At 36.9% G+C, this 23,253-nt stretch overlaps 1 protein-coding gene across 4 annotated transcripts in view; it reads left to right on the plus strand.

Annotated features, from left to right (window-relative positions):
* Positions 1 to 23,253, plus strand: part of GALNT1 (polypeptide N-acetylgalactosaminyltransferase 1) — a 165,089-nt gene that overhangs the window by 137,065 nt on the left and 4,771 nt on the right. For all 4 annotated transcript variants that reach the window (XM_058277142.1, XM_058277143.2, XM_058277141.2 and 1 more), the window contains 6 exons: positions 913 to 1,083; positions 3,513 to 3,630; positions 5,640 to 5,820; positions 6,860 to 6,999; positions 19,577 to 19,675; positions 21,782 to 21,916. In XM_058277142.1, coding sequence (XP_058133125.1) covers positions 913 to 1,083; positions 3,513 to 3,630; positions 5,640 to 5,820; positions 6,860 to 6,999; positions 19,577 to 19,675; positions 21,782 to 21,916 — 844 coding nt within the window. The remainder of the gene's footprint in view (positions 1 to 912; positions 1,084 to 3,512; positions 3,631 to 5,639; positions 5,821 to 6,859; positions 7,000 to 19,576; positions 19,676 to 21,781; positions 21,917 to 23,253) is intronic.

The raw sequence follows: 23,253 nt of genomic DNA on the forward strand, positions 1-23,253 counted from the left end.
GAATAGAATATTATTTAGTGAGTAAATAAAATAAATGACAATCAAGCCACATAAAGACATGCAATAACCTTAAGTGCATATTGCTAAGTGAGAAAAGCCAGTCTGAAAAGGCTACATGCTATAAGATTTCAACAATTTGGCGTTCTGGAAAAGACAAAGCTATAGATATTTTTAAAAGATTGGTGGTTGCCAAGATTTGGACAGGTTAGATAGGTAGGATGAATAAGTAGCAGTTAAGATTTTTAGGGCAGTGAAACTATTCTGTATGGCACTGTAATGGTGAATACATGTCATTACGCATTTGTCAAAAGCCATAGAACAGTACAACAGAAAGAGTGAACTCTTAAAGTAAACTATTGACTTTAATTAAGAATGTTGTCCATATTGGTTCTTGTAACAAATGTACCACATAATGCAGGATGTTATTAAATCAAGGTAACTGAGCCATGGAGAGGGGATATAGGGAAATCTGTTCAATTTTCTGTAAACCTAAAGCACTTCTAATAAAGTCTATCAATTTAAAAATTAAAATTGTTAAATTTAGTATACAGAGAGAAGCCCTGAGGGCCTGAGAGAGAGGCTAAGAGAAACGATGGGAGGCAGAGAGAGAGGCCAGAGGCTGTAATCAGTGGAACAGCCAAAAGTGAGAAGATGCAGTTTTGCTTTGCCACATGGCAGGAACTGAGGATCCAACCGGCAGATGGCTTTTGGCGGGAAAGTATCTCTGATGATGCCTTGATTTGGACATTTTCATGGCCTCAGAACTGTAGGGTTTTACCATAATAAATCCCTGTTATAAAAGCCAAAAAAAAAAAAAAAAAAAATTTAGTATACAGTTGTTACATTGTTGCTATGGTAGTTGTCATACAGGAAAATTTTTAAAGTATTTTAAATGTTCTTTTATGATTTTAGGAGAACTGTGGTATGTCCTATCATCGATGTAATCAGTGATGATACTTTTGAGTACATGGCAGGCTCTGATATGACCTACGGTGGGTTCAACTGGAAGCTCAATTTTCGCTGGTATCCTGTTCCCCAAAGAGAAATGGATAGAAGGAAAGGTGATCGGACTCTTCCTGTCAGGTAATTAATTTGTCAAATGTTTTTCCCAAATGTTATCATCAGGGGATTGTGCCACTTCAGGAATCATATCAAAGGGATCATAAGTGTATTTGGAGGGTTGTGAAGCATTTGTACACCTTGCATGTAGTTATGGGTCATCTTTCCCCTACCAGTAGTTTAAGCAGGGATTTTTTTTACTTCTGATCAATTGATAAAATTTGAAATTTTCATATATATAAATCTAGTTCACATGAGAAATTATGGCATGCATGTGTCTTTCATTCCTATAAGGACAAAGGTTTGCAAATATATCAGTCAGATTGTGGCACACTTTGGTTGTTAAAAATATTTACTTTAAATCAAACTGTACCTTAATTAATTATAAGTGTCTGTATGTGAAAATATTACCTAACACTGGGTCCTTACACTAGAATGTAAGATTTTAAATTCAGATATTTAGCATCTGGGTGATAGTTAAACTGACTGGTAAGGTCAGAAAAGCTTGTTTCAAATATAAAGAACTAGAATTGACTTGAAGTGTAAAAAGGGATTTTCTTTTGTTCTATATTGGTCATTTATAGATTTTTTTCAGAAAAATAAGTCTTCATGCTATCCAGAACCTTTAGCCTGAGACCTTTGAGCTTTCTGATGCCATCCTAAAATTTATCCCAATTACATAGTCTTATGTTTCTCTAGTAATTGGGAGTTCCATTAGAAGCAGGCTTCAGCTTTCTCTTTTTCCTCCTATCCTAGGCTCCTCAGTTTGTTTCCCCTTAAATTCAAGTCCAGTATGGCAAAATTGAAGACACTTTTTCTATACTCTTTACCCTAGCCAGCTTTAGTCATTTCCTAAAAGTACAAGGGACTTTTCCTCTCTTTAGCTGACAGATCAGTTCACCATCTAAATTAGGGGTTCCTAAACATTCTTAGATTTTGGACTTCTTTGAAAATCTTATCAAAGCTATGGGCCTTTCTACAAAAAGGGAAAATGTACAGAACAGAGATTTAGCATATAACTCTAGAAAATCTAGAATATCCCAAAACACAGGCAAAGAAACTCCTGTACTAAATGATAACTTTGGATATTGGTCTGTTTTCTTTCACTCCTAAGATTTTGACTTTTTGCCTTCTAAAATTAAAATCAGCCCTAACCAACAGGTAGAAACAGCTTTTTCCACTGGAAAGGCAAATGCTTATTACCACCCTCCTAAGGCAAGGAAGAAGTATAATTTAGGATTTCACAGGTGGCCAATTCATCCTAAAATATGGTCTTCATAGTATCCTCAATCTATGGAATTTCTTTATTATTGTCTGGCTGGAGTCCATTTTTCCTCCATAGTCATCCTTCATGAAACCCACAACGTTGACTGATAATTTATTTAAATCCTCCTCCATTATTGTTTCTCTGCTTTATTCCACCTTTTCCCACCTAATCCATGTTTTAATAAGTTAGGCTCATCATTTGCAGAGAATATACCATACTTGGTCAGGATGATGATCCCCTTAAAGGTTTCTATTAGGTATAAAGAAAAGCCCTCATTGTTATCATCCTGTTTAATCCTGTCTTCTCATGGTATGCCACTGTTTAGAATCTGTTAACTCCAACCTGTGTCTAGTTGATGTAGTCAGCTGCATTTATAGTTATTAGGAACTATGGAACAGATTACGTAGTCAGATGGAGAGGATTACAGAGATTTAGCTTCAGTTTAAGAAGGTGTTCAGAGGTAGAAGCCCAGGATCTGAGAACCAAGAAAGAAACTAAAGACAGGAGAACCCTGAGAAAATCAGGAACTGTGGCAGAGAGGATGACCCAGGCAGAATTTGCAATTGGAGTTAGCCGCAAATATTACAGAAAATCCCTGGGGCCTAAGCAGGCTTCTGAAGAATGTGAAAATAAGCTTTTTATTCTGTAGTTATAAGGAGCGATAAAATTACTTTTATTTTTTGTTGTTTTTTGTTTGTTTTTAAAGATTGATTTATTTCTCTCCCCTTCCTCCGCCCCCCCCCCCATTGTCTGCTTTCTGTGTCCATTTGCTGTGTGTTCTTCTGTGTCCACTTGTATTATTGGTGGCACTGGGAAACTGCATCTCTTTTTTGTTGCATCATCTTGCAGCATGAGCTCTCCATGTGTGTGGTGCCACTCCTGGGCGGGCTGCACTTTTTTCACGCAGAGTAGCTCTCCTTGCGGGGCACACTCCTTGCACGTGGGGCTCCCCTACATGGGGCGCCCCTGCCAGGCTTGTGTGTGACAGCACTGTGCATGGGGCAGCTCCTTACATGGGTCAGGAGGTCCTGGGTATAGAACCCTGGACCCTCCGTATGTAGGCGGATGCTCGCTTTATCAGTTGAGCCACATCCGCTTCCCTAAAATTACTTTTAAAAGCAAAAACTGATTGTAAAATTTTAATCATTATGAATAATAACAGTAGGGTATTATGATTGAATTTCAGAACACCAACAATGGCAGGAGGCCTTTTTTCAATAGATCGAGATTATTTTCAGGAAATTGGAACATACGATGCTGGAATGGATATCTGGGGAGGAGAAAACCTAGAAATTTCCTTTAGGGTGAGTGCCTTTTGAAAAAAATTTAAATCTTTTATGTAACCTTAAATAAAGATGTGCTTTGATTATTCAAGTTGTCTCTAGATAAAAATAAAAATTGAACTTAATATGAATGTAATTTGATTTCAGAGCCTTCAATCCATAAAGCTTTCAACACAAAAAAAAATTTCTTTAAAGTATGCAGAAAAATTCTTACTTATTTTTCTAAGATTGCAAATTATATTATTTGTAGATAATTTTTATCTTTATATCACTGACAAGTTTGATGATACTATTAAGGATTCATTGTAAACTATTTTAAGCAAATACTTCAATTATCTTAAGTAAACATCCCCTTACTAAACTTATACCATATTTCCTCATTCATTTTTGGTAATTTCTTAGGAGGTCATTCAAGCTTGAATAATAAGCAAAAAATATGTAGTTTTTATATTGTGGCTTGGTACTTAGCTGCCAAAACATAATTTTAAATTTTGTAATATACTTTGTACTTTTTGTGTGAAAATTTTTTCTTATGTAAAATCTAATCTTTATCAGCTTTATGTTTTTTTTAAAAAGCAAAGAATTCTGAAATTGCTCTAAATTAATTTATTCACCTACTTTATAAAAAAGTCTTCTGCATTTCACGTCACTGAAACCAACATGCCTAAAATAATATGCAGTTTTTAAAAATTAATCAACTTTAGATTACTGTAGTGAAAAAAAAACACTATGTGAAGCAGCCTGCTTTATTCCACTATAAAAGGAGAGGGTTGGACTCTAGTTTATCCTGGAGATCCTGTCAGCTCTAATGTTTTATGATCCTGGAAAAACTTTAAAGTAGTCAAGGTGAATACTTTTTACACTGTGTTTTAATTATTATACTAACAGTTTTGAGATTTTAAACTTATTAAAAAATTAATTTTTTTAAATTTACTTTTTAAAGATGCTTTAGATTACATAAATGTTACATTGAAAATATAGCTGGATTCCCATATACCCCATCCTCTCTCCCTCCCCTCCCCTCCCCTCCCACACGTTTTCCCGTTAACATCTTTCATTAGTATGGTACACCTGTTAAAATTAATCACCACATAGTGAAACATTGCTCCAGGCATAGCCTATAGTTTACATTATGGTTTACACTTTGCGCCACACAATTTCATAGGTTTTGACAAAATATATAATGGCCTGTATCCATTATTGTAGTGTCATGACAAGTTATTCCAATGTCCCAAAAAGACCCATGTCACACTTATTTTTCCTTCTCCCTCCCCTCAGAACCTCTGGTGACCACTGCCTTTATATCAATGTTATAAGTTTTTCCATTACTAGAATAAGTCTGTTTTAGTCCATAGTTGGACTAAATATAAGTTGGACTTATATTTGTGAGATTTTTAACTTTAAATATGTATTTTGAAAGAAGCAGAGTGATAATTTCATTAAATTAAGGATGTGAAACCATACTTAATGATCTATTTTGCTTTATCCCCTTTTTTGTTTTTATTATTCTAACAAAGACAACGAAAGCATGCTCTCACTATCTCACTGACTAACTTGTGATAAATGAGATTCCTTGGTTCTGTCTAGTGTGCAGGCTAACTTGGAAGAGGGAAAACGATAAAGTGTAGCTGGATACTCTGTGGTCAGAGGTTTTTCAATCACGAACCACAGCAAGAAACACATGAACACACAGGCACTTTAAGCAAACATTTCATGAACAGTATTTCCTTGTTAGCAAGTACTGGTTGCAATTCATCAAATTTGAATTTGTGGTCCTATGGGTCATGGCCTACAGTTGGAAAAGCCCTGCTCTAGACTTCATCTCATGTCTTTTCTGTATTTAGCCTTCAACCTATCTTTTCTGTATGTTAACTTTCAATTTCTGGTTTAATCAGAACCAAAAATTAGGAGAGATTTGCTCCTGAAGTGCTGGCTTTTGACCATATTGCATTTATACCCTTGAGTCTGTGAAATTCCAACAGTGAAACTCAATAGATGTCTCATACTGTCTTCTTTGCTGCTGTTTTCAGATTTGGCAGTGTGGAGGTACTTTGGAAATTGTTACATGCTCACATGTTGGACACGTGTTTCGTAAAGCTACACCTTACACATTTCCAGGAGGCACAGGGCAGATTATCAATAAAAATAACAGACGACTTGCAGAAGTTTGGATGGATGAATTCAAGAATTTCTTCTATATAATTTCCCCAGGTTAGTATTATTTTGCATTAGAAACACGATACTGTATAACTTTCCTGTCCCTGATCTTAATGCATTCTGAGAAAAGGTAAAAAGGAATGGAAAAGAAGCTTTGAGCAGAGGCCAAACACCTACCTTATAGGGTCATCATAAGGAATAAATGAAATCTCACACAATGTGTGGAACATGCTTAACAGAATGCCTGGTTTATTATTATTAACGATAATAATAATTTATCTAGTTTTGCATAAATTATTGTGATCCCAGGTATTACCATATCCTATTTTTTTTTAACCTATCACATTTTACATTTATTCCTAAATTTCATCTTTTAAATTTTTCAGCAATTTTCCTAACTTGTACTAATTTTTCTGGATTCTTAACATCCAATACAACAAACCACTGCTTTAGTAGTAGGTTGTGTGCATTCTCCATAAACAACTTGTAGGTGCTCTTATGCAAGGCTTTCATGAAAGTGCCAAGTGTCATAAGGCCAACTCAGAGCCCTAAAACGTGTTTCCAAGGACTTCTCTCCAGGAACTTTCCCCTGCTCTTCAGTTTTGTGCACCTGTTTGTTCCATCAGCTGTAAATCTGCCTGACCTTGCTACCATCGCATCCTCATTTTTGATTCCCCAAGATTGTCATGGGGAATTTTGCACAATTCACACAGTTGTGTGAGAGAAACCTGACTAGAAATTGTTGTTCTGTTTAATACCTGATTGGCTTGAGTAAAACAGATCTTGATTTTTTTTTTTTTGGTCTTTATATATGTAAGTTTTCTGAACCCATATAATTTATATGCGTGTAGTAGTATTAGTATGTATTTCCTTCTCAAATATTTTTTTCTTTGAAAAATTACAGCACATTTTAATGTCTTTATTCCTTGCTTGGTACTTTGGGAGGTGGATTCATGGTAAATCACTTGTATAGTCACACATCACCAAAATAATACCACTTTTCCCATTTGGCCTATTAGATGCCTTATATAAGTAGAAGTATGTTACGTAATAGAAAGGTATATAATTCAGCATCAGTTATTTCTTTCAACAGGTGTTACAAAGGTAGATTATGGAGATATATCATCAAGAGTTGGTCTAAGACACAAGTTACAATGTAAACCTTTCTCTTGGTACCTGGAGAATATTTATCCTGATTCTCAAATTCCACGTCACTATTTCTCTTTGGGAGAGGTAAATTTTTATATATTTTTTGTTTGTTTTGTTATTATTTCTTCTTTCTCAGAAACAACAGAGGTGAAACTTCAAAGGGAAGTACCTATATATTAAAATTAAATAACTTTAAGTATTAGTTTTCCTCTTGACTTGAAATGCTGTTAATTTTAAATTATACTGTATTAAAATAAGAATGCTTTGCTCCTAACCTTTCACAGTTGGGACTCTTGCTACAATATATTAGTATCTTAGGTAGATTTATTTTTTGATTGACTTAGTTGAGATTATAGACATTTAAAACTAAAGTCCTAATATTGCATAGCCTTGTAGAACTTCAAAGTCGAGGTACATTTTAAAGAATTAACAAGGAAACTTGAAGGACCATTCATAATAAATTATTTTTTTAGGGCTCATATATTTCCCTTTGGGAGTTTTAAATTTCAGTTTGGATAGCAAGGTTGGAGAAAATGTTAGTGAGCATGTTTGATTTTGGTGATACCTTTAGTTATATTTAAAATACAGCAGCACATTTTCTTGAAAGTTGAAATAACTTGCTTAGTAATTGTAGCAGTTTGATATGGTTATGAATTCCAAAAATAGATATTGGATTATGTTTGTAATCTGACCTGTACCTGGTCATGATTGAGTCATGTAGGGCACCCTACAAGGGGTGGGGACTCACAGTTAAAAGGCATGGCAAAGAACATAGTTGAGGGCTTTTAATGTTGGAGTTTTCATGTTGGAGTTGGATGCTGAAGACTTAAGCTGGAGCCCTGGCAAGTTAGCTCACAGACGAAAGAGAAGCCAGCCCCAGGAAGAAGGAACCTTGAACCCAGAGAAAAGCAAGCCCTAGGAACGTAGGAACCCAGGAAGCCTGAACCCTCATAGATGTTGACAGCCATCTTGCTCCAAATAGACTTTGGTGAGGGAAGTAACTTATGCTTTATGGCCTGGTATCTGTAAGCTCCTACCCCAAATAAATAACCTTTATAAAAACCAACCAATTTCTGGTATTTTGCATCAGCACTCCTTTGGCTGTCTAATACAGTAATGTTTAATAATTAGTTGACACAATTAGTTATGCTTTGGAGTTTGACCTTTTTATCACTATCGGTGCCCAAAGTATAGGATCTGGTATGAGAGAGCCCTACACTTACCTTCTGTTATACTTACCAGGATGGTCACAAAGAACTATTCTTACGCCCTTTTCAACTGTATTCCTAGAGTGTTGATAGTCATCCCTTCAACCTCCCAGCCCAAAGCTTTGCTGTATGTATAGGAAATCCAAGTAGGCATTGCTCTTTATTCCAGGGATTTTTTTTTTTTGAATCTGAAATGTTTAAATGTTAAGTCAGAATATCAAAATATTCCCAGAAGCCTGATTTTTCCCCCTTCTCTTAGAAAAGACACACCTATTTTTACCTCTTCCCTCAGCAAACCCATGTTCCTCACTTTTTTTTCTCAAAAAGCCATTCTTCTTTTCTATTGGCTTTTTAGTTATTCTTATATTTTTATTTTCATGGTTTCCCTAGAGATTTCCATAGGCATCCCTGAATTTTACAGTCTCCTTTGAACTAGGACTTTCACAAATTCCTGAATACACAGAATTCCCAAATAATACAAGAACTTGGGTTTAACTGTATTTACTTTCTCCCATGTTTTATCCTATTGTAAATTTTTATTCTTTGTGTTATAAACTCAAGTTATTATTCTTTTGCTTTATTATTTTATATTCACCATTTACTATTTTTAGAGTTCTTCATACTTTCCTATAGTTCCATGCTTCCACTGGGATCATTACCTTCAGCCTTTTAATGCTAGTCTCTGGCAACAATTTCTCTTAGGTTTTGTTTGAAAACAGCTTTATTTTCCTTTTGTTTGAAAACAGCTTTATTTTCCTTTAGTTTTTAAAGAATATTCTCACTGTGTTTTCTAGGGTTTCTCTTTTCTTTTCTCAGCACTTTAAATATTTTATTCCATTGTCGTCTGACTTCGAGTCTGTTGAAGAGTCAGCCATCTGTCTTATTGTTGTGCCTAATATACCTTCTTTGTTTGGCTACTTTTAATGTATTTTCTTTTGCTTTGTTTATCAGTAACTTAACCAAAATGAACCTCCTGCTTGAGGTTTGCTGAACTTACTGAATCTGAATTGGTATCTTTCATCATTTTGGAAACTTCTTAGGCCATTATCTCTTCCAGCTATTCCTTTGGCCCCATTCTATTTCTTCTTTCCTTGTGGGACTCCATTTATACATAAATTAGATTCTGCATGCCTCTTATGATCCATTCTGCTCTTTCTATTCCTTGTTTCTCTTTATTCTTCAGTTTAAATATTTTTTATTGAAAATTTTTTTATTACACCGTCTTTTGTGGTGTCCATAGATTCTAATTTTCTAGTGAAATTCTCCCATATTTTTATCCACTTGTTCATTTTTCCTCTAATATATATTTATTTCAAAGTATTTGCTAATTTCAGGATCTGGATCATCTGTGTTTACTCCTGTTTTTTGTTTGTTTATTTGTGTCTTTTTGGTCTTGATTATTTGTAGTGGAATGCTAGTAAATATTTAACACTCAACTCTCCAGGGGAAAAAATATATGTAACTATGCATTCATAAGTTTATTTTAAATATTACTGTTATAAAGGATGAGTAGCTTACAATTTACAAATAATAACAAACTACTCAATATTCTTTATTGTAAATTCCATATAGTCAGCTGATTCTCACAGAATTCTTTGGTTTATTTTAGTCCAAATTTTGTATTTTATAGCCAACCTGTGGGTGCAGTTCAACCACATTTGATAAAAGGACTGCATCTCAATCTTCTTACTCTTTTCCCAATAGATTTATTGCCATTAAATCTGACATATGATCTATTAAACTATATCTCACCCTACAAAAATTATGTTTGTTAAATTGAAACCTATTTCAGCTTCTAGTACTTCATGTTTTGGAACTTTATTCTGTCAGTAACTGACTTTGATTATAGTAGTTGTCAAATATTGAAAGAATATTTTCTCAATTTTTTGTTACATTGTATAGACAAAATGCCTAAGTTTCAACTGTATTGTTTTTTTCCATCACTTAAGTCTAAATAATGTACAAAATAATAAATCCAGCCTTATTTCATAGTGTTTACCAAATTCCATGATGTAAGCACTCACCACATCCAATTTCAGTGATGTCACTGAACATAGTGTTGGGAAGAGATGTGCAGTAGCACCTCATTAGGTAGTATTCCCACATACGTAGACATACATAGCCTCAAAGGCCACCTCCAGCACACACTGATTATTGGTCACGTTATTTTGCTACTTCTGATGTCTAGGTTTTTTTTTTCATTGTCTTCTTTACTTTGTTTATAAAAGAACTGTAAAGGCTCCAGACTAGTTCTTCCACCAATGCCAGTTTCCTCTGTTAGGTAGATTAGTGTGGAAACTGACTGGCTCAGTCAAATCAAGGATTGAACTAGGTAGGGCTGGACTACAATTTTAGGCGTCTACTTCTGATTCATGTGTGTGATAGAGCTGCTCCTCTAGGACTTTTTGAGTAAGGGCATCCCTGAGTGTTTTCCCTTTCTGGGGTTTTGAGGGTAGCACTTCAGACTCCCACCTTTCAGTGGTGGGACTAGATGTCAGGAATTTTTCTCCTAAGTACCAGGAGAGTATGGAAGATTTCTCTGCTGCTCCAGCTCTAGCTTCCTGCCCACCCAGAATTCAGCAAATGTTCCATTAGGAAAATGACTTGTGTCTCAGACTCTTAATTTCCAGTTCGTTATGCTAGCTTCACATAACCAACCACAGTTGGTTCTCTATTGAGCATCCGAAGAGAGTCTCTCTGCTGGGCCAAGCCTTGTCCTCAGACTGCACCCATCAGCAAGTGCCCTCGTAGAAGAAAATAACTGGGGACTATCACCTCACCTAGGAGAGCTCTTCCCTCTCTGGAATTATAGTTTATCTCATCCTCGTGGCTTCCATAGCTCTTTGATAACCTTAAAAATAGGATTTTTCAGTCTGTTTATTTTCCCCTAGTTGTTGGGGCGGAAGTGTTGGACTGCTCTATCTTACCTAAAAGCAGCACTTCTTCTCTTCTTCACTACATTATAATACCTCAGAGCAGTGTGCCCTAAAGATTCTAGATCTCCTTTCTTAATAATCTTCTAACTCCCTAAAGTCCCTGTTTTATTAGGTCAAGGCATTGTTTTTCAGTTTGCTGGTCACAGCCCCATGGTGGGTTATAAATCACTTTAATTGCTCATGACCACCATTTTTTTTAATACTCTAGAAAATAATATGTGAAAGTACGTTTTTTATGGTAAAGGAATTTTACTTTTACTAAGTCATGATGTAAAATATTTCTTACTATGAATTGCAATAAAAAAAAATTTGAAAGCCACTGTCTTTTAAAGGCGAAATAATTCTCTTCTGAATAGCCTTGAATTAATGTTTTTAGAGTTGATTTATTATCAGATGTTTTTCTTCTCTTTCTTAACCCCTTCTTTGTGCACCTTTCTAGTAAATACAAAAATTTTTCTGTATCCCATGCCTTCCTCCCCAGAGAACACAAGACTTCTACTGCCTTTTTATACTGGAGTCCTTACCTCCTCCCCTCCCCACATGCAACTCCTTTGCTTAGTTAACTTATTTTCTCTGGGACATCCTTAGTGTTAAAAGAACTTATTTGTACATAGGCCCTATGTGAAAAAATTTATTCACTTTCTTATTTGACCCTATAATCTCCTGACTAAAAGAAAAGCTCAAGAGAGGGTGAAGAAAAAGTTCTTTTGGGGACAAAGACACATAAGAATATCTGTGCCAGGGTCAGCACACTATGCCCTTGCACACCAAATGCAGCCAGTTTTTGTAAATAAAATTTTATTAGAACATAGCCACAACTCTTAATTTACATACTGAACTACTTTTACACTACTATAGCAGAGTAGAATGGTTGCAACAGAGACTGCCTGGCCCACAAACCTAAAATGTTTACTCTCTGACCCTTTAAGACTATGTAGTAAGAAGGATTCACTGGCAGCCTTCCTCAGCCACACTCCACCCATTGTTCCAGCCTGTTTTTGATCACTTGGAACTTATTGAGGCATTTGCTCAGGTTGACATGACTAAAATTAAACTTTTTTGCTTCCTTTCTAATTCCCCCAAAAGTCTAAATACTACTCTTCCCACACATACTCCTTCCCTCCGCAAATGTTCAATTTCCATTGAATTGACTTACCTTGAGATATGTTATGTACTGTGGAAGCTTTCCTTTTCTCCATTATTCTTATTCTTTTACAGTAGTATTAACTGTACCTTAACAGGCTAGACTATCTGCAGTTCATTATAAGTCTTTATGAACTTCTAATTACAAAATTGGATTTTGGAAAGCATACAAAGCCAAGTAGAGGGAAGAACCAGCCTTTCTGTAAGAAAAATTGAGAGAAGTTTAAAACTTCCTTTTGTAAGTCACACAAATGATACATATGGACAGGACCAAACCAGACCCCATCCCAGGCCTACATCTTCCTCACACTCGGGAAAAGTAACCCACATTCTGTAAGAAGTTGTCATTTTTCAGTCCTTTCACTCATTCAACAGATATTTGAGTACCTACGATGGTATTGGTACTATTTTAAGTAGTTTAAGTAGTGGGAATACAGCAATGAATAAAATATAATCCTTGCTCTTGTGACTCTTACAGTCTGTGTGGGCAGATAGATCATTAAAAATATGCAATAGGTCAAGTTGTAAGAGCAAAGGGGACAGAGAATGACTGTGGTGAGTGTGGGTATTGGTACTGTTTTGTATAGGATAGTGGAGAAAGTGCTCTTGTATGAAGTGATGTTTTAACATTTCTGAGGGAAATAGATGAACAAGCTGTATGAATTTCTGGGAGAAGAGTATTCCAGGTGCAGGGAAGAATAAGCACAAAGGTTCTAAGATGAGGGTGTACATGGCATGTTCCAGAAATAGCAAAGAGGACACTTGTCTGGAATGGAGTGAACAAGGGGGAAGACAGAGTGAGGGTCAAATCACATAGAACTTACACGCCGTGGTAAGGATTTGGATTTTTTTCTGAATGAAGTGGAAAGCCATACAGAGATATGAGCAAACACTTTTTGTAAAACGATCAGACCATCTATGTGGAGAAAAACTATACAGAAGGAAGAGTAGAAGCCAGTGTATTGGTGAAGGGAATAGAGGAGCCAGGGATGATATCAAAGTTTTGGCCTGAGAATCTGGTACACTGAAGATGCAAAGATTTGTAAGACAAGCAGATTCAGAAGGGTGCAGTTTTGAGAACACATTGAATTTCAGATAGATCCTCCAAGTGAAGGTGGTGAATAGGTAGTTGCATTTGGAAATCTGCAGTTTGGCGGCGAAATGGAGATGGATATCTAAGTTTTGAGGTTGTCAGTGTATAGATGGTTCTTAAAGGTATATATCTGCTTGAGACCATCCTGAAAGGAGTAAATATAGGTGGACAAGAGAAGGGGACTAAGGACCAAGAAATCAGGAAAAGGAGAGGGAATCAGCAAGAAAAGGCTGATAGTTTGTAGGAAAAGTGTGAGGATGTTCTATTCTGCTGACTTCCGTATCTTCATTTGAACACACATCATCAGGTAAGATTGAAGAGGTATGTTGGTGATGAGGGTTTGGGGAAAGAGGAAAAGATGTGAAATAGAGGAGTAGGATATGGGAGAACAAGTAGGTCACAGAGTGGTGATGGGTGGTAGTGAAGCAGAGTGAAACCTTTTGACCCAGTTGTCTTTTCTCCAGTGCTGGGGCAGGCATAGCTTCCTGTGCCCATCCTCTGTAGTTACTGCGGCTACTTCAGGGTTGGCTTGAGCTTCCTGCTTTTCAACTTGTTGTGATTTAAAGAATTCATCCTCAGTCAAGTGAGAGATATGTGGAACTCCTGGATCTTTAGATGATTTCTCACTCACACTTAAGTAAGAATTACTTGTTAATGTCTCTTTAGTAAGAGAATCTCTTCACTTTGCTGCAACCCCCTTCCTTCAAAAACGGCCCAGAATGTGCTGTGGGAAGCATTAGAGCAGTCACTCTTGAAAATTGCCTTTAGAATATTGAATGAGGAGTTGGTTTTTTTCCTTTAAACTGACCCAGTTTTTAAAAACACCTAGGCATTGTAAGCTTGGCAGAGCATAGGCATGTTACAAAGAGACACTTGTCTAACCCATGGTAGATTGTTGCCAAGGCAAGCTTGCCTCCTCTTACCTGCTTCCTGCCAGCTGGCCTCCAATGTAAGGGACAGGTTTTATCCTATGTGGCCTGCTTGTTATTGCTTAGTAACTAAGCAGTTGGTCTTAAGGCTCCTGTGCCCTTAATACAAGGCGATACTATCCAGGCTCTAAAGCCTGGGGCTTGGCTCACTCCCAAGCACCCATCCACTTCGCAGCCAGGGATCTTATGTTTGTGATCATGACTTCACCATATGAGCCTACCTTAGGCAGACTAGAATGAAATCTTTCAGAGATCTCTTGTCATGCTTCAAGCACCCAGGGAAACTTGAAATTATACGATTTTAGAGTAGAAAGGGAAATTAGGTATAAGTATGACTAGGTTAATAGATATTATACAATTTAGTGTTTAGTTTCAACTAAATTTGACTCCCCTAACTCCTGTGGGGCCTGGAATTAAATGAATGGATTTCATTGCTATAGCTAATTGTTGTTCATCTGGGAGCTGAATATTCTCAGCAAGACAAAAACAAGAAAAGAATCCATACCTTTGACAGTTTAGCCCCTCTTTTGGGTTGACCAGTTGCTTCTCCAGGCAGATCTAATAATCCTAAAATTTACCAAACATGTACACTTTGTCAAGCACCAATCTGAGTACTTGACATATATTGGTTAATTTTATACCCATGTCAACATTCTGAGATAGGTGCTATTATCTGCATTCACTGATAGGTAAATTGAGGTACAAATAAGTGGCTTAAACAACATGGCTAAGGTCACGGCCACAAAATGGATGAGACAAGATCTGAATACAAGCAGTCTATCTATAGTGCTTGTGCTCTTAACCACTAATGCCCATACTCCTTCTCACATCTAACCAGCATTTCCCTTATTTCAGAGAATGAATGAATGAATGAATGATTGCAGATTCCATAATATAAGATTCTAAAAATCTTTTTAGCCTCTTACATTGTCCATCCTACTAGAGTACCAATATTTGTGGGAGACTAGCAGACACTGAAAAACTTAGGTTCTTACTTCTTGCCTGATTTCCCAGGAGCAAGTACAATCACATTTTCTTTCAACTCATATGGTCAAAAATAATATTTAAGGGTGGCGGACTTGGCCCAGTGGTTAAGGCATCCGTCTACCACATGGGAGGTCCGCGGTTCAAACCCAGGCCTCCTCGACCCGTGTGGAGCTGACCCATGCGCAGCGCTGATGCGCGCAAGGAGTGCCCTGCCACGCGGGGGTGTCCCCCACGTAGGGGAGCCCCACGCGCAAGGAGTGCGCCCCGTAAGGAGAGCCACCCAGCACAAAAGAAAGTGCAGCCTGCCCAGGAATGGCGCCGCACACACGGGGAGCTGACACAAGATGACGCAACAAAAAGAAACACAGATTCCCGTGCCGCTGACAACAACAGAAGTGGACAAAGAAGACACAGCAAATAGACACAGAGAACAGACAACCGGGGTTGGGGGGGAAGGGGAGAGAAATAAATCAATCTTTAAAAAATATATATATATTTAAGTGATAGCTGTGTACATCTACATTACTATTTTGAGGTGTTCCTGGATCTGTGGATTAGGAAAGAAAACAAACAATTGTGTGCCTACTTCTGTATCAGTTTCTGGTAGCTACCCTGTATATCTCATTTAAAAACTCTAAGCAAACCTGAGAGAGATTTTTATCCCTATTTTACAGATGAGAAAATGAGGTTCTAAAGCAACATTTCCCAATTACTATGTTGTAAAGAATACCAATGTGTGCTGTTCCTCGAGGTGCTTGATTTTAAAAAGACCAGGGGAGGGAGGAGTGGATTTTTGTAGCCAAAATATTTGGGAAGTGTTTTTTTTTTATATCTTCTATCCTTCTATACCACCACTCCCCACCCCTACCAAGAGTTACCCCTACCAAAAGTCACAGTTATTAAGAGGCTTTGGAAAGTCCTTTAATAAAGAAACCTATTTAAACTTTTTCAACTTGTTATTTTTCCAAACATATTTTATTTCAAATCCCCTATTTTAGTAGTATATGAGCTAATTCCTTACAAGACATTGCTTTTCAGGTCACAGTTTGGGGAATTGTTATTTTACAGTAAATAATCTGCCCAAGATTTTATGCCTAGTCATGGTAGAGTCAGAAATGAGGCCCCAGGTCCATATGTCTCTATAGCCTAAGCTCTAACCACTACTCATTTTGCCTCCCAGCCCTTGAACATGTGTTTATTTCCCCTGACCACCATAATTCACATAGAGCTGTGATTCAGCTAGACAGCTTCCTGTTTCTGACAGTTTCTTACCTTTATGACATTCCTCCAGTGTGTCCATGGTACCTGAGATTGTTTTCACTTGACTTACTGACATATCTGTTCTGTGTAAGGAAAGATTCTAATCAATCATAAACAGATCCTGTAAAAAAGAGCATTGCCTACAAACTTCCTTCCTTAAAATCCCTTAGAACCCCTAGGATTTCTATTAATTCTCAAAAAGCACCAACTTTTGAGGCACCGCTATCCATGATTTTCACACAGTGCTCAAGGATTTTGCATAATTTCCCATTGTAAACAAGTAGCTCAGTCCAAATGGTGGAAGATTTTATATGATAACCACAAGCAATTTTTTTTTCTTAAGATGTATTTATTTACTTCTCTCCCCTTCCCCCGCACCCCAATTGTCTGTTCTCTGTTTCTGTTTGCTGCTGCGTGTTCTTCTTTGTCTGCTTCTGTTGTTGTCAGCGGCATGGAGATCTGTGTTTCTTTTTGTTGCATCATCTTGTTGTGTCAGCTCTCCGTGTGTGCGGCGCCATTCCTGGGCAGGCTGCACTTTCTTTTGCACTGGGCGGCTCTCCTTACGGGGCGCACTTCTTGCGCGTGGGGCTCCCTGACGCAGGGACACCCCCGTGTGGCATGGCACTCCTTGCGCACATCAGCACTGTGCATGGGCCAGCTCCACAAGGGTCAAGGAGGCCTGGGGTTTGAACCGCGGACCTCCCATGTGGTAGGCGGACACCCTAACCACTGAGCCAAGTCCACTTCCCACAAGCAATTTTCAAATAAAATAAAAAATTCAGTTCCTTAGTCACAGGAGACATATTTAAAGTGTTCAGTAGCTACATGTAACTAGTGGTTACTGTATTGAACAGCACAGATATAGAACATTTCATCATCACAGAAATTTTTATTAGTCAATTTTGGAGGCATTAACATAAATAACCAACACAGAAGGCTGTCCATCTAGCTGTATTGTATACTGGTTTCCTGTCATTCCACAGATCTCTCTCCCTGCCCAGGCCCTTAGTTGAGGTGTCCATATTAGGTTTACCAAACCCAGTTTGTATTAGTCAGCCAAAGGGATGCTGATGCAAAGTACCAGAAATCTGTTGGCCTTTATAAAGGGTATTTATTTGGGGTAGAAACTTACAGTCACAAGGCCCCAACTCAAGGTACCATAAGAGGTACTTCCTCACCCAATATCATTGGCTATGTGTTGAAGCAAGACAGTGGGAGATATCTACAAGGGTTCAACCTTGCTTCTTCCTTTTAAAGTTCTGTGAGCCTAGCTTCTTCTGATCTAAACTGTAAGCTGGAATAAGGCTCATCTCTCAGGGCTTCCCAGCTGCTCTGTTCTCTTCAGCTGTAAGCTATCAGGCTCCTCTCTTTCCCAGGCCCTCTGCCATGTCTGTGGAACTGTCTCTCTTCCTCTGTGTTCTTCTGTGTGTGTCTACTTTTGCATTTTTGATTGATCATCCATTTATATAGCCCAGCAAAGGGGTGGGGACTCAACTCTGAGTTACCCTAATGACATGGTTGAATCAAAGCCCTAATCCTAACATAATTTAATCAAAGACATTTCAGCTGAATCTAGTATCATCTAAGGGTATCATGCCTAGAGGAATAGATTTGTTTATAAACATGATCTTCCTTTTTGGAATTCATAAATAATCTCAAACTGTCACACCAGTGTTTTCAAAACTTATAACTACTATATATCTCTATAAATCCTCTTTACTTTGAAACATTGTAGAGTAGAAGACATCCTAAAATATGTCTTATAAGGATGCACCATTCAGAAGCCATACTGTCAGTAGCTGTCTTCCTGCTAGGTTAAGAAGAACATCAAGACCATATTTATACTCAGGAGTATCTCTGTCAACCAGGAAAAGTTCTCTACTTTTCCCATATCAAATTAGCCTTTTTGCTTAAGGTTGCTAATAACTTAGAATCTCAGTTGCCATTAGACATCATGATGACTACTGAGTATATTACCAAACAAGTAGGTTACTCATGGTTTCCAAACTCTTTCCAAGCTGGTCATCAAGATGCGCCTGGGAATGTGAGTGAACTAGAAAGAATTGATAGTGTAGTAAGACCACTGATCCATTCAGGTGTCGGTTCATACTGTATGTACACCAAAAGATGGAAAAAAATCCTCTGAAGATTGGGAGAGCCCAGAAGCTGGCCCATCTTTTCCTTAAGTTGGACTTGAAAATACTCTTTAACTTGTCATAAGGTTCTTACTTTTCTTTTAGAAGTCCAACAAAGGAGACAATTATCTAGAACATTCTTTCATTATCTAGTTTCCAGGTATTGCATATGTTTTTTCTTCCATCTTGCTAGTAATATGCCTATATTTTATGTCCTGTTATATTTTCCATGCTACTCTTCCAAAGATTTTTAAAGTTTCAATTTTGGAGAGCCAATCCCAGTTTCTGATCCTGAATGAAATCTAGTAAAGGAGGAGAAAAGCTCAAGGGACATTATTGGGACATCTGAAAAGCTTGGAATATAGACTATAAGCTTTATATCAATTTTAAATTTCTTGAACTGAATAACTGCACTTAAGGTGGTTACAGAAGTGTTCAAGGAGCATGATGTATACAACTTACACTTAAATGTTCAGAAAATAGGATGGATGGATAGAATGATAGGGCAAATGTGGCAAAATGCTAAAATTGATGGTTCTGGGTACAAGATGGGTAGGGATATGTTGGAGTTCTATGTATGGGATTTGTATTATTTTGAAACTCTTCTGTAAGCTTGACAGTGTTCCAAAATAAAAAGATTTTTTAAGATGTACAAGGAAGAGATTGCTTTATGTGAATAAATGAGTTAAAGACTCATCTTGTCACAATCTGAACTAAATTCTTTATCACCTAAGATAGCCGTGTCATCACATATTAATTGATCACCCATTGGGGTGTAGAAAGTTGTGTTTTATGCAAATTTGTATCTAACAAACTGATTTTTACTCTCCATCATATAGCTTTTACCTGGGGAATTTGAGATTATTTTATAATAGTACCAGGGAAAGTTTTGATTGATTTGGTTATATGTGTCTGTCTGTCTAGTTAACTTTTCTCATTCCTGATATTTTCATTATTCATTCACTCATAGATACGTAATGTGGAAACAAATCAATGTCTGGATAACATGGCTAGAAAAGAGAATGAAAAAGTTGGAATATTTAATTGTCATGGTATGGGAGGTAATCAGGTGAGTATCTTAGTAAAGATTTGAAAGGAATACTTTTCTGATTTGTTGTTACCTTTTGCCCTTCACATCATTCAGGAAATAGTTTCTTCCCTTTAAAAAGAAAATAATAAAGACCTTTAGGTGAAGGGAGCATTTAATCTAATGATTATTTTAAATGAAACATTTATAAAAGGCCCCTTGTGTGAATGCTACTTACATTGCTGGGCACAAGACTTAGTTTGCCCTTTTTAGTCAAATAGGTGGCAACTTTTTTTTATTATTTGAGTTATGAGTTTATATAAACAATCATGCATATCATATAGGATTCCCATACCTTGCCCCTCCACTAACACCTTACATTGTTGTGATACAATTTTTATAATTGATGAAAGAACATTGTCATTATATCACTGCTGTTTATAGTCCATAGCTTATATTTGCTGTATTATTCCCAAAACCATCCTGTTTTATTTAGCACCATGTGTTAGTATTGTATATTTTTCGTAGTTCATGAGAGCATTCTTGTATTGTTACCAGTCTGTCATTCACCACAGGGTTCGTTGTGTTATATGGTCCCCTACATTGTACAATATATCCAAAGTGTACCGTCAGTGACTCTCAGCTTCACCACAGAGATGCGCTGTCATCAGATAAATCCACCTCAGAACGTTTTCATCACTTTAAAAGGAAAAATCCCATACCACCTTATACACTCCCACTATTGACCCTTAGCATTAGTTTAGTACCTTCTTTACCATTGCTGTAAAAATATTACAGTATTACTGTTAACCGTAGTCTCCATATGTTACATTACTTGCCTTTTTCCATGCACCTCCATATTCTGAGGAACATTCTTGTGTTTGTACTGTTAACTACAGTCATCATCCACCACTGAAATCATTATGTGATTCAGTCCCTAGATTATCCTCCAGCTTTCTTTCAATTGAATTAACCTCCCTAGAATACCCCATTATACTCACTTTAATGTGTTACCACCAACTGTTCCCCATATTTACAGCTCCACCTTGTTAAGCATTCTACATACATTCAGCATCAGCTCCCCTTTTCAACCCACAGTCTATCTCTTAGTTACCTATATATGCTAGAGTTTAACTCCATGAGTTTACTCGTATTTAGTTCATATTAGTGAGACCATAAAGTATTTGTTCTTTTGTGTCTGGCTTATTTCATTCAACATAATGTTCTCAAGGTTAATCCATGTTACCATATGCTTCACAACTTCATTTTTCTTACAGCTGAGTAGTATTCCATTGTATGTATATACTGCAATTAATTATACATTCATTGGTTGCTGGACACTTGGGTTATTTCCATCTTTTAGCCGTTGTGAATAATGCTGCTTTGAACATCAGTGTGCAATTATCTGTACATGTCCTTGCTTTCACTTCTCTGAATATGTTCTTAGTAGCGGGATTGCTGCATCATGTAGCAGTTTTATATTTAGCTTCCTGAAGAACCATCAAACTGTCTTCCACAGAGGCTGCACCATTTTACATTCCCACCCACAGGGAACGAGTGTTCTGATTTCTCCAGCACTTCTGATTTTCTGTTTTTTTAATAAAGTCCATTCTGAAAGGTGTGAAACGATATCTCATTGTAGTTTTGATCTGCATTTCCCTAATAGCTAGTCATGTTGAGCATCTTTTCATGTACTTTTTTAGTCATTTGTATTTCCTCTTTGGAAAAATGCTTGTTCAAGTCTTTCGCCCATATTTTAATTGGAATATTTATCTTTTTATTGTAGAGTTATAGGATTTCTTTTTATATATGCTGGATATTAAACCCTTCTTGGATATGTGGTTCCTGAAAAGTTTCTCCCATTGAGTAGGCTGCTTTTTTGGTAACAACTCTTGACCATATACTCAGTGTATTCATAGAAATCAAGGTCATTTTCACTTTCTTCTACAGAAACTTAGTAGCTTTTCTGAGTCATTTTATGTGAGAGTAAAAATTTAATAAAGTTTTCTTTCTCCATTCCTTTAATAAAGTTCAAAAATCATATATCTAAATAGCTTTTTATTCCATGCCAGATTTTTGGACTATGAAATGCTAATTTTTTTTTTACTGTGAAAGCTTATATATGTGCATTTTTGTTTTGTTTATCAGGTTTTTTCTTATACTGCCAACAAAGAAATCAGAACAGATGACCTTTGTTTGGATGTTTCCAAACTTAATGGCCCAGTCACAATGCTCAAATGCCATCACCTAAAAGGCAACCAACTGTGGGAGTATGACCCAGTGGTAAGTTATCCATTTGCCTATAGGAATAAAATTATGTGTATCGTTGCATATATTTATATACTTTATGACAAAAGGAATGAATTCTTCTGGAATATGAATATGGGTGAAACTTCTTTTACTCTGAAAATTGACAGATGGAAAAGTAATGTAAGTAAATTATGCGTGCTCTACATTTTACGGTATTTAAATTAGTCTTACAAAATCATAGTGCCATCATTCCCTGGGTCCTTGTTACTGAGTAGCCACTGCTCCTGGATGCCCTGAAGCTCTGTAACTTAGCATGGAAGGATGGAGCAATAAGAAGGCTTTTTAAATAAATGAATTAAAACATTTAGGTGACAGGTAAGTGTTAATTGATAAAATTCCCTCTCATGATTTCCCCATGATGTATATAAAACAAAGATGTTTGTGTTTTTTTCTTTGCTTTCCCCTGGAGCCTATCTCTTTCCATCCAGCATATATTGTGCTCACATAGAGGTACTTAAAAAATATCAGTTCAGTCAAAGCATCTCTAATAAACCTTTCTTCCTCTCTAGCCAATATCACAACTTGTACTTTTGACTCTACAGTTCTGAAACCAGCATCTTCAAAATCTTTCTTTGGTTCTTTTTCTGCTGCTTACAAGCCTAACCAGTGTTCTTCCTCACCTTAGGAAAAAACATTAGTTCCTGCTTTACCTTCTACTTGCCTTCTTATGTTTCTCCTGTGGCTGGCACTCAGGCCTCTGGATCTCCAGCCCTGGCTCTTGCCTTGACCTGACACTATATGGAAACAGCTCCTGAATGCAAAGCCAGGCACTTTTTTCCTTTCCATTCTCTGTAGCATTTACTACCGCAAAGCTGGTGATTTTTTAAAAATCCTCGTATCCCTTGGCTTTAGAAGTACTAAAATTTAAGTTCTTCTCTTAGTGTTTTCTCTGTTCCTTTTACTGCTTGGCTCCCTCTGCTTCCTCATTCTACCCCTTAAATTGAGGCATTGTCCAAAGTTATGACTCCAGGTGTCTTCTCCCCATACTGTGTCACATACAAACCCTGATCTACTTTAATCATCAACCTGCTGTTCCCTGAACATATGTAGTTTCCCACGTCACATCTAGGATCTACAATTCCCTCTGCCTAACAAATCTTACCCTTTCTTGAAGGCTTAGCTTTGACATTACTTTCATGAAGTCCAGTCAGAAATTAGCTCTCTGTCCTAACTTCCTTAAATTCCTCTCTAATCCCTGTTGTTTGTGCTTCTTTATAGTTATTTATCTACCAGTCTTTTTTCTACTTTTGTATTGTTAAATCTTAGAGAGTAGAGATTATGTACTTTTAAGTTCATTGGAAAATGACAAT

The sequence above is a fragment of the Dasypus novemcinctus genome, chromosome 16 (assembly GCF_030445035.2).
Source record: "Dasypus novemcinctus isolate mDasNov1 chromosome 16, mDasNov1.1.hap2, whole genome shotgun sequence".
Taxonomy (NCBI): domain Eukaryota; kingdom Metazoa; phylum Chordata; class Mammalia; order Cingulata; family Dasypodidae; genus Dasypus; species Dasypus novemcinctus.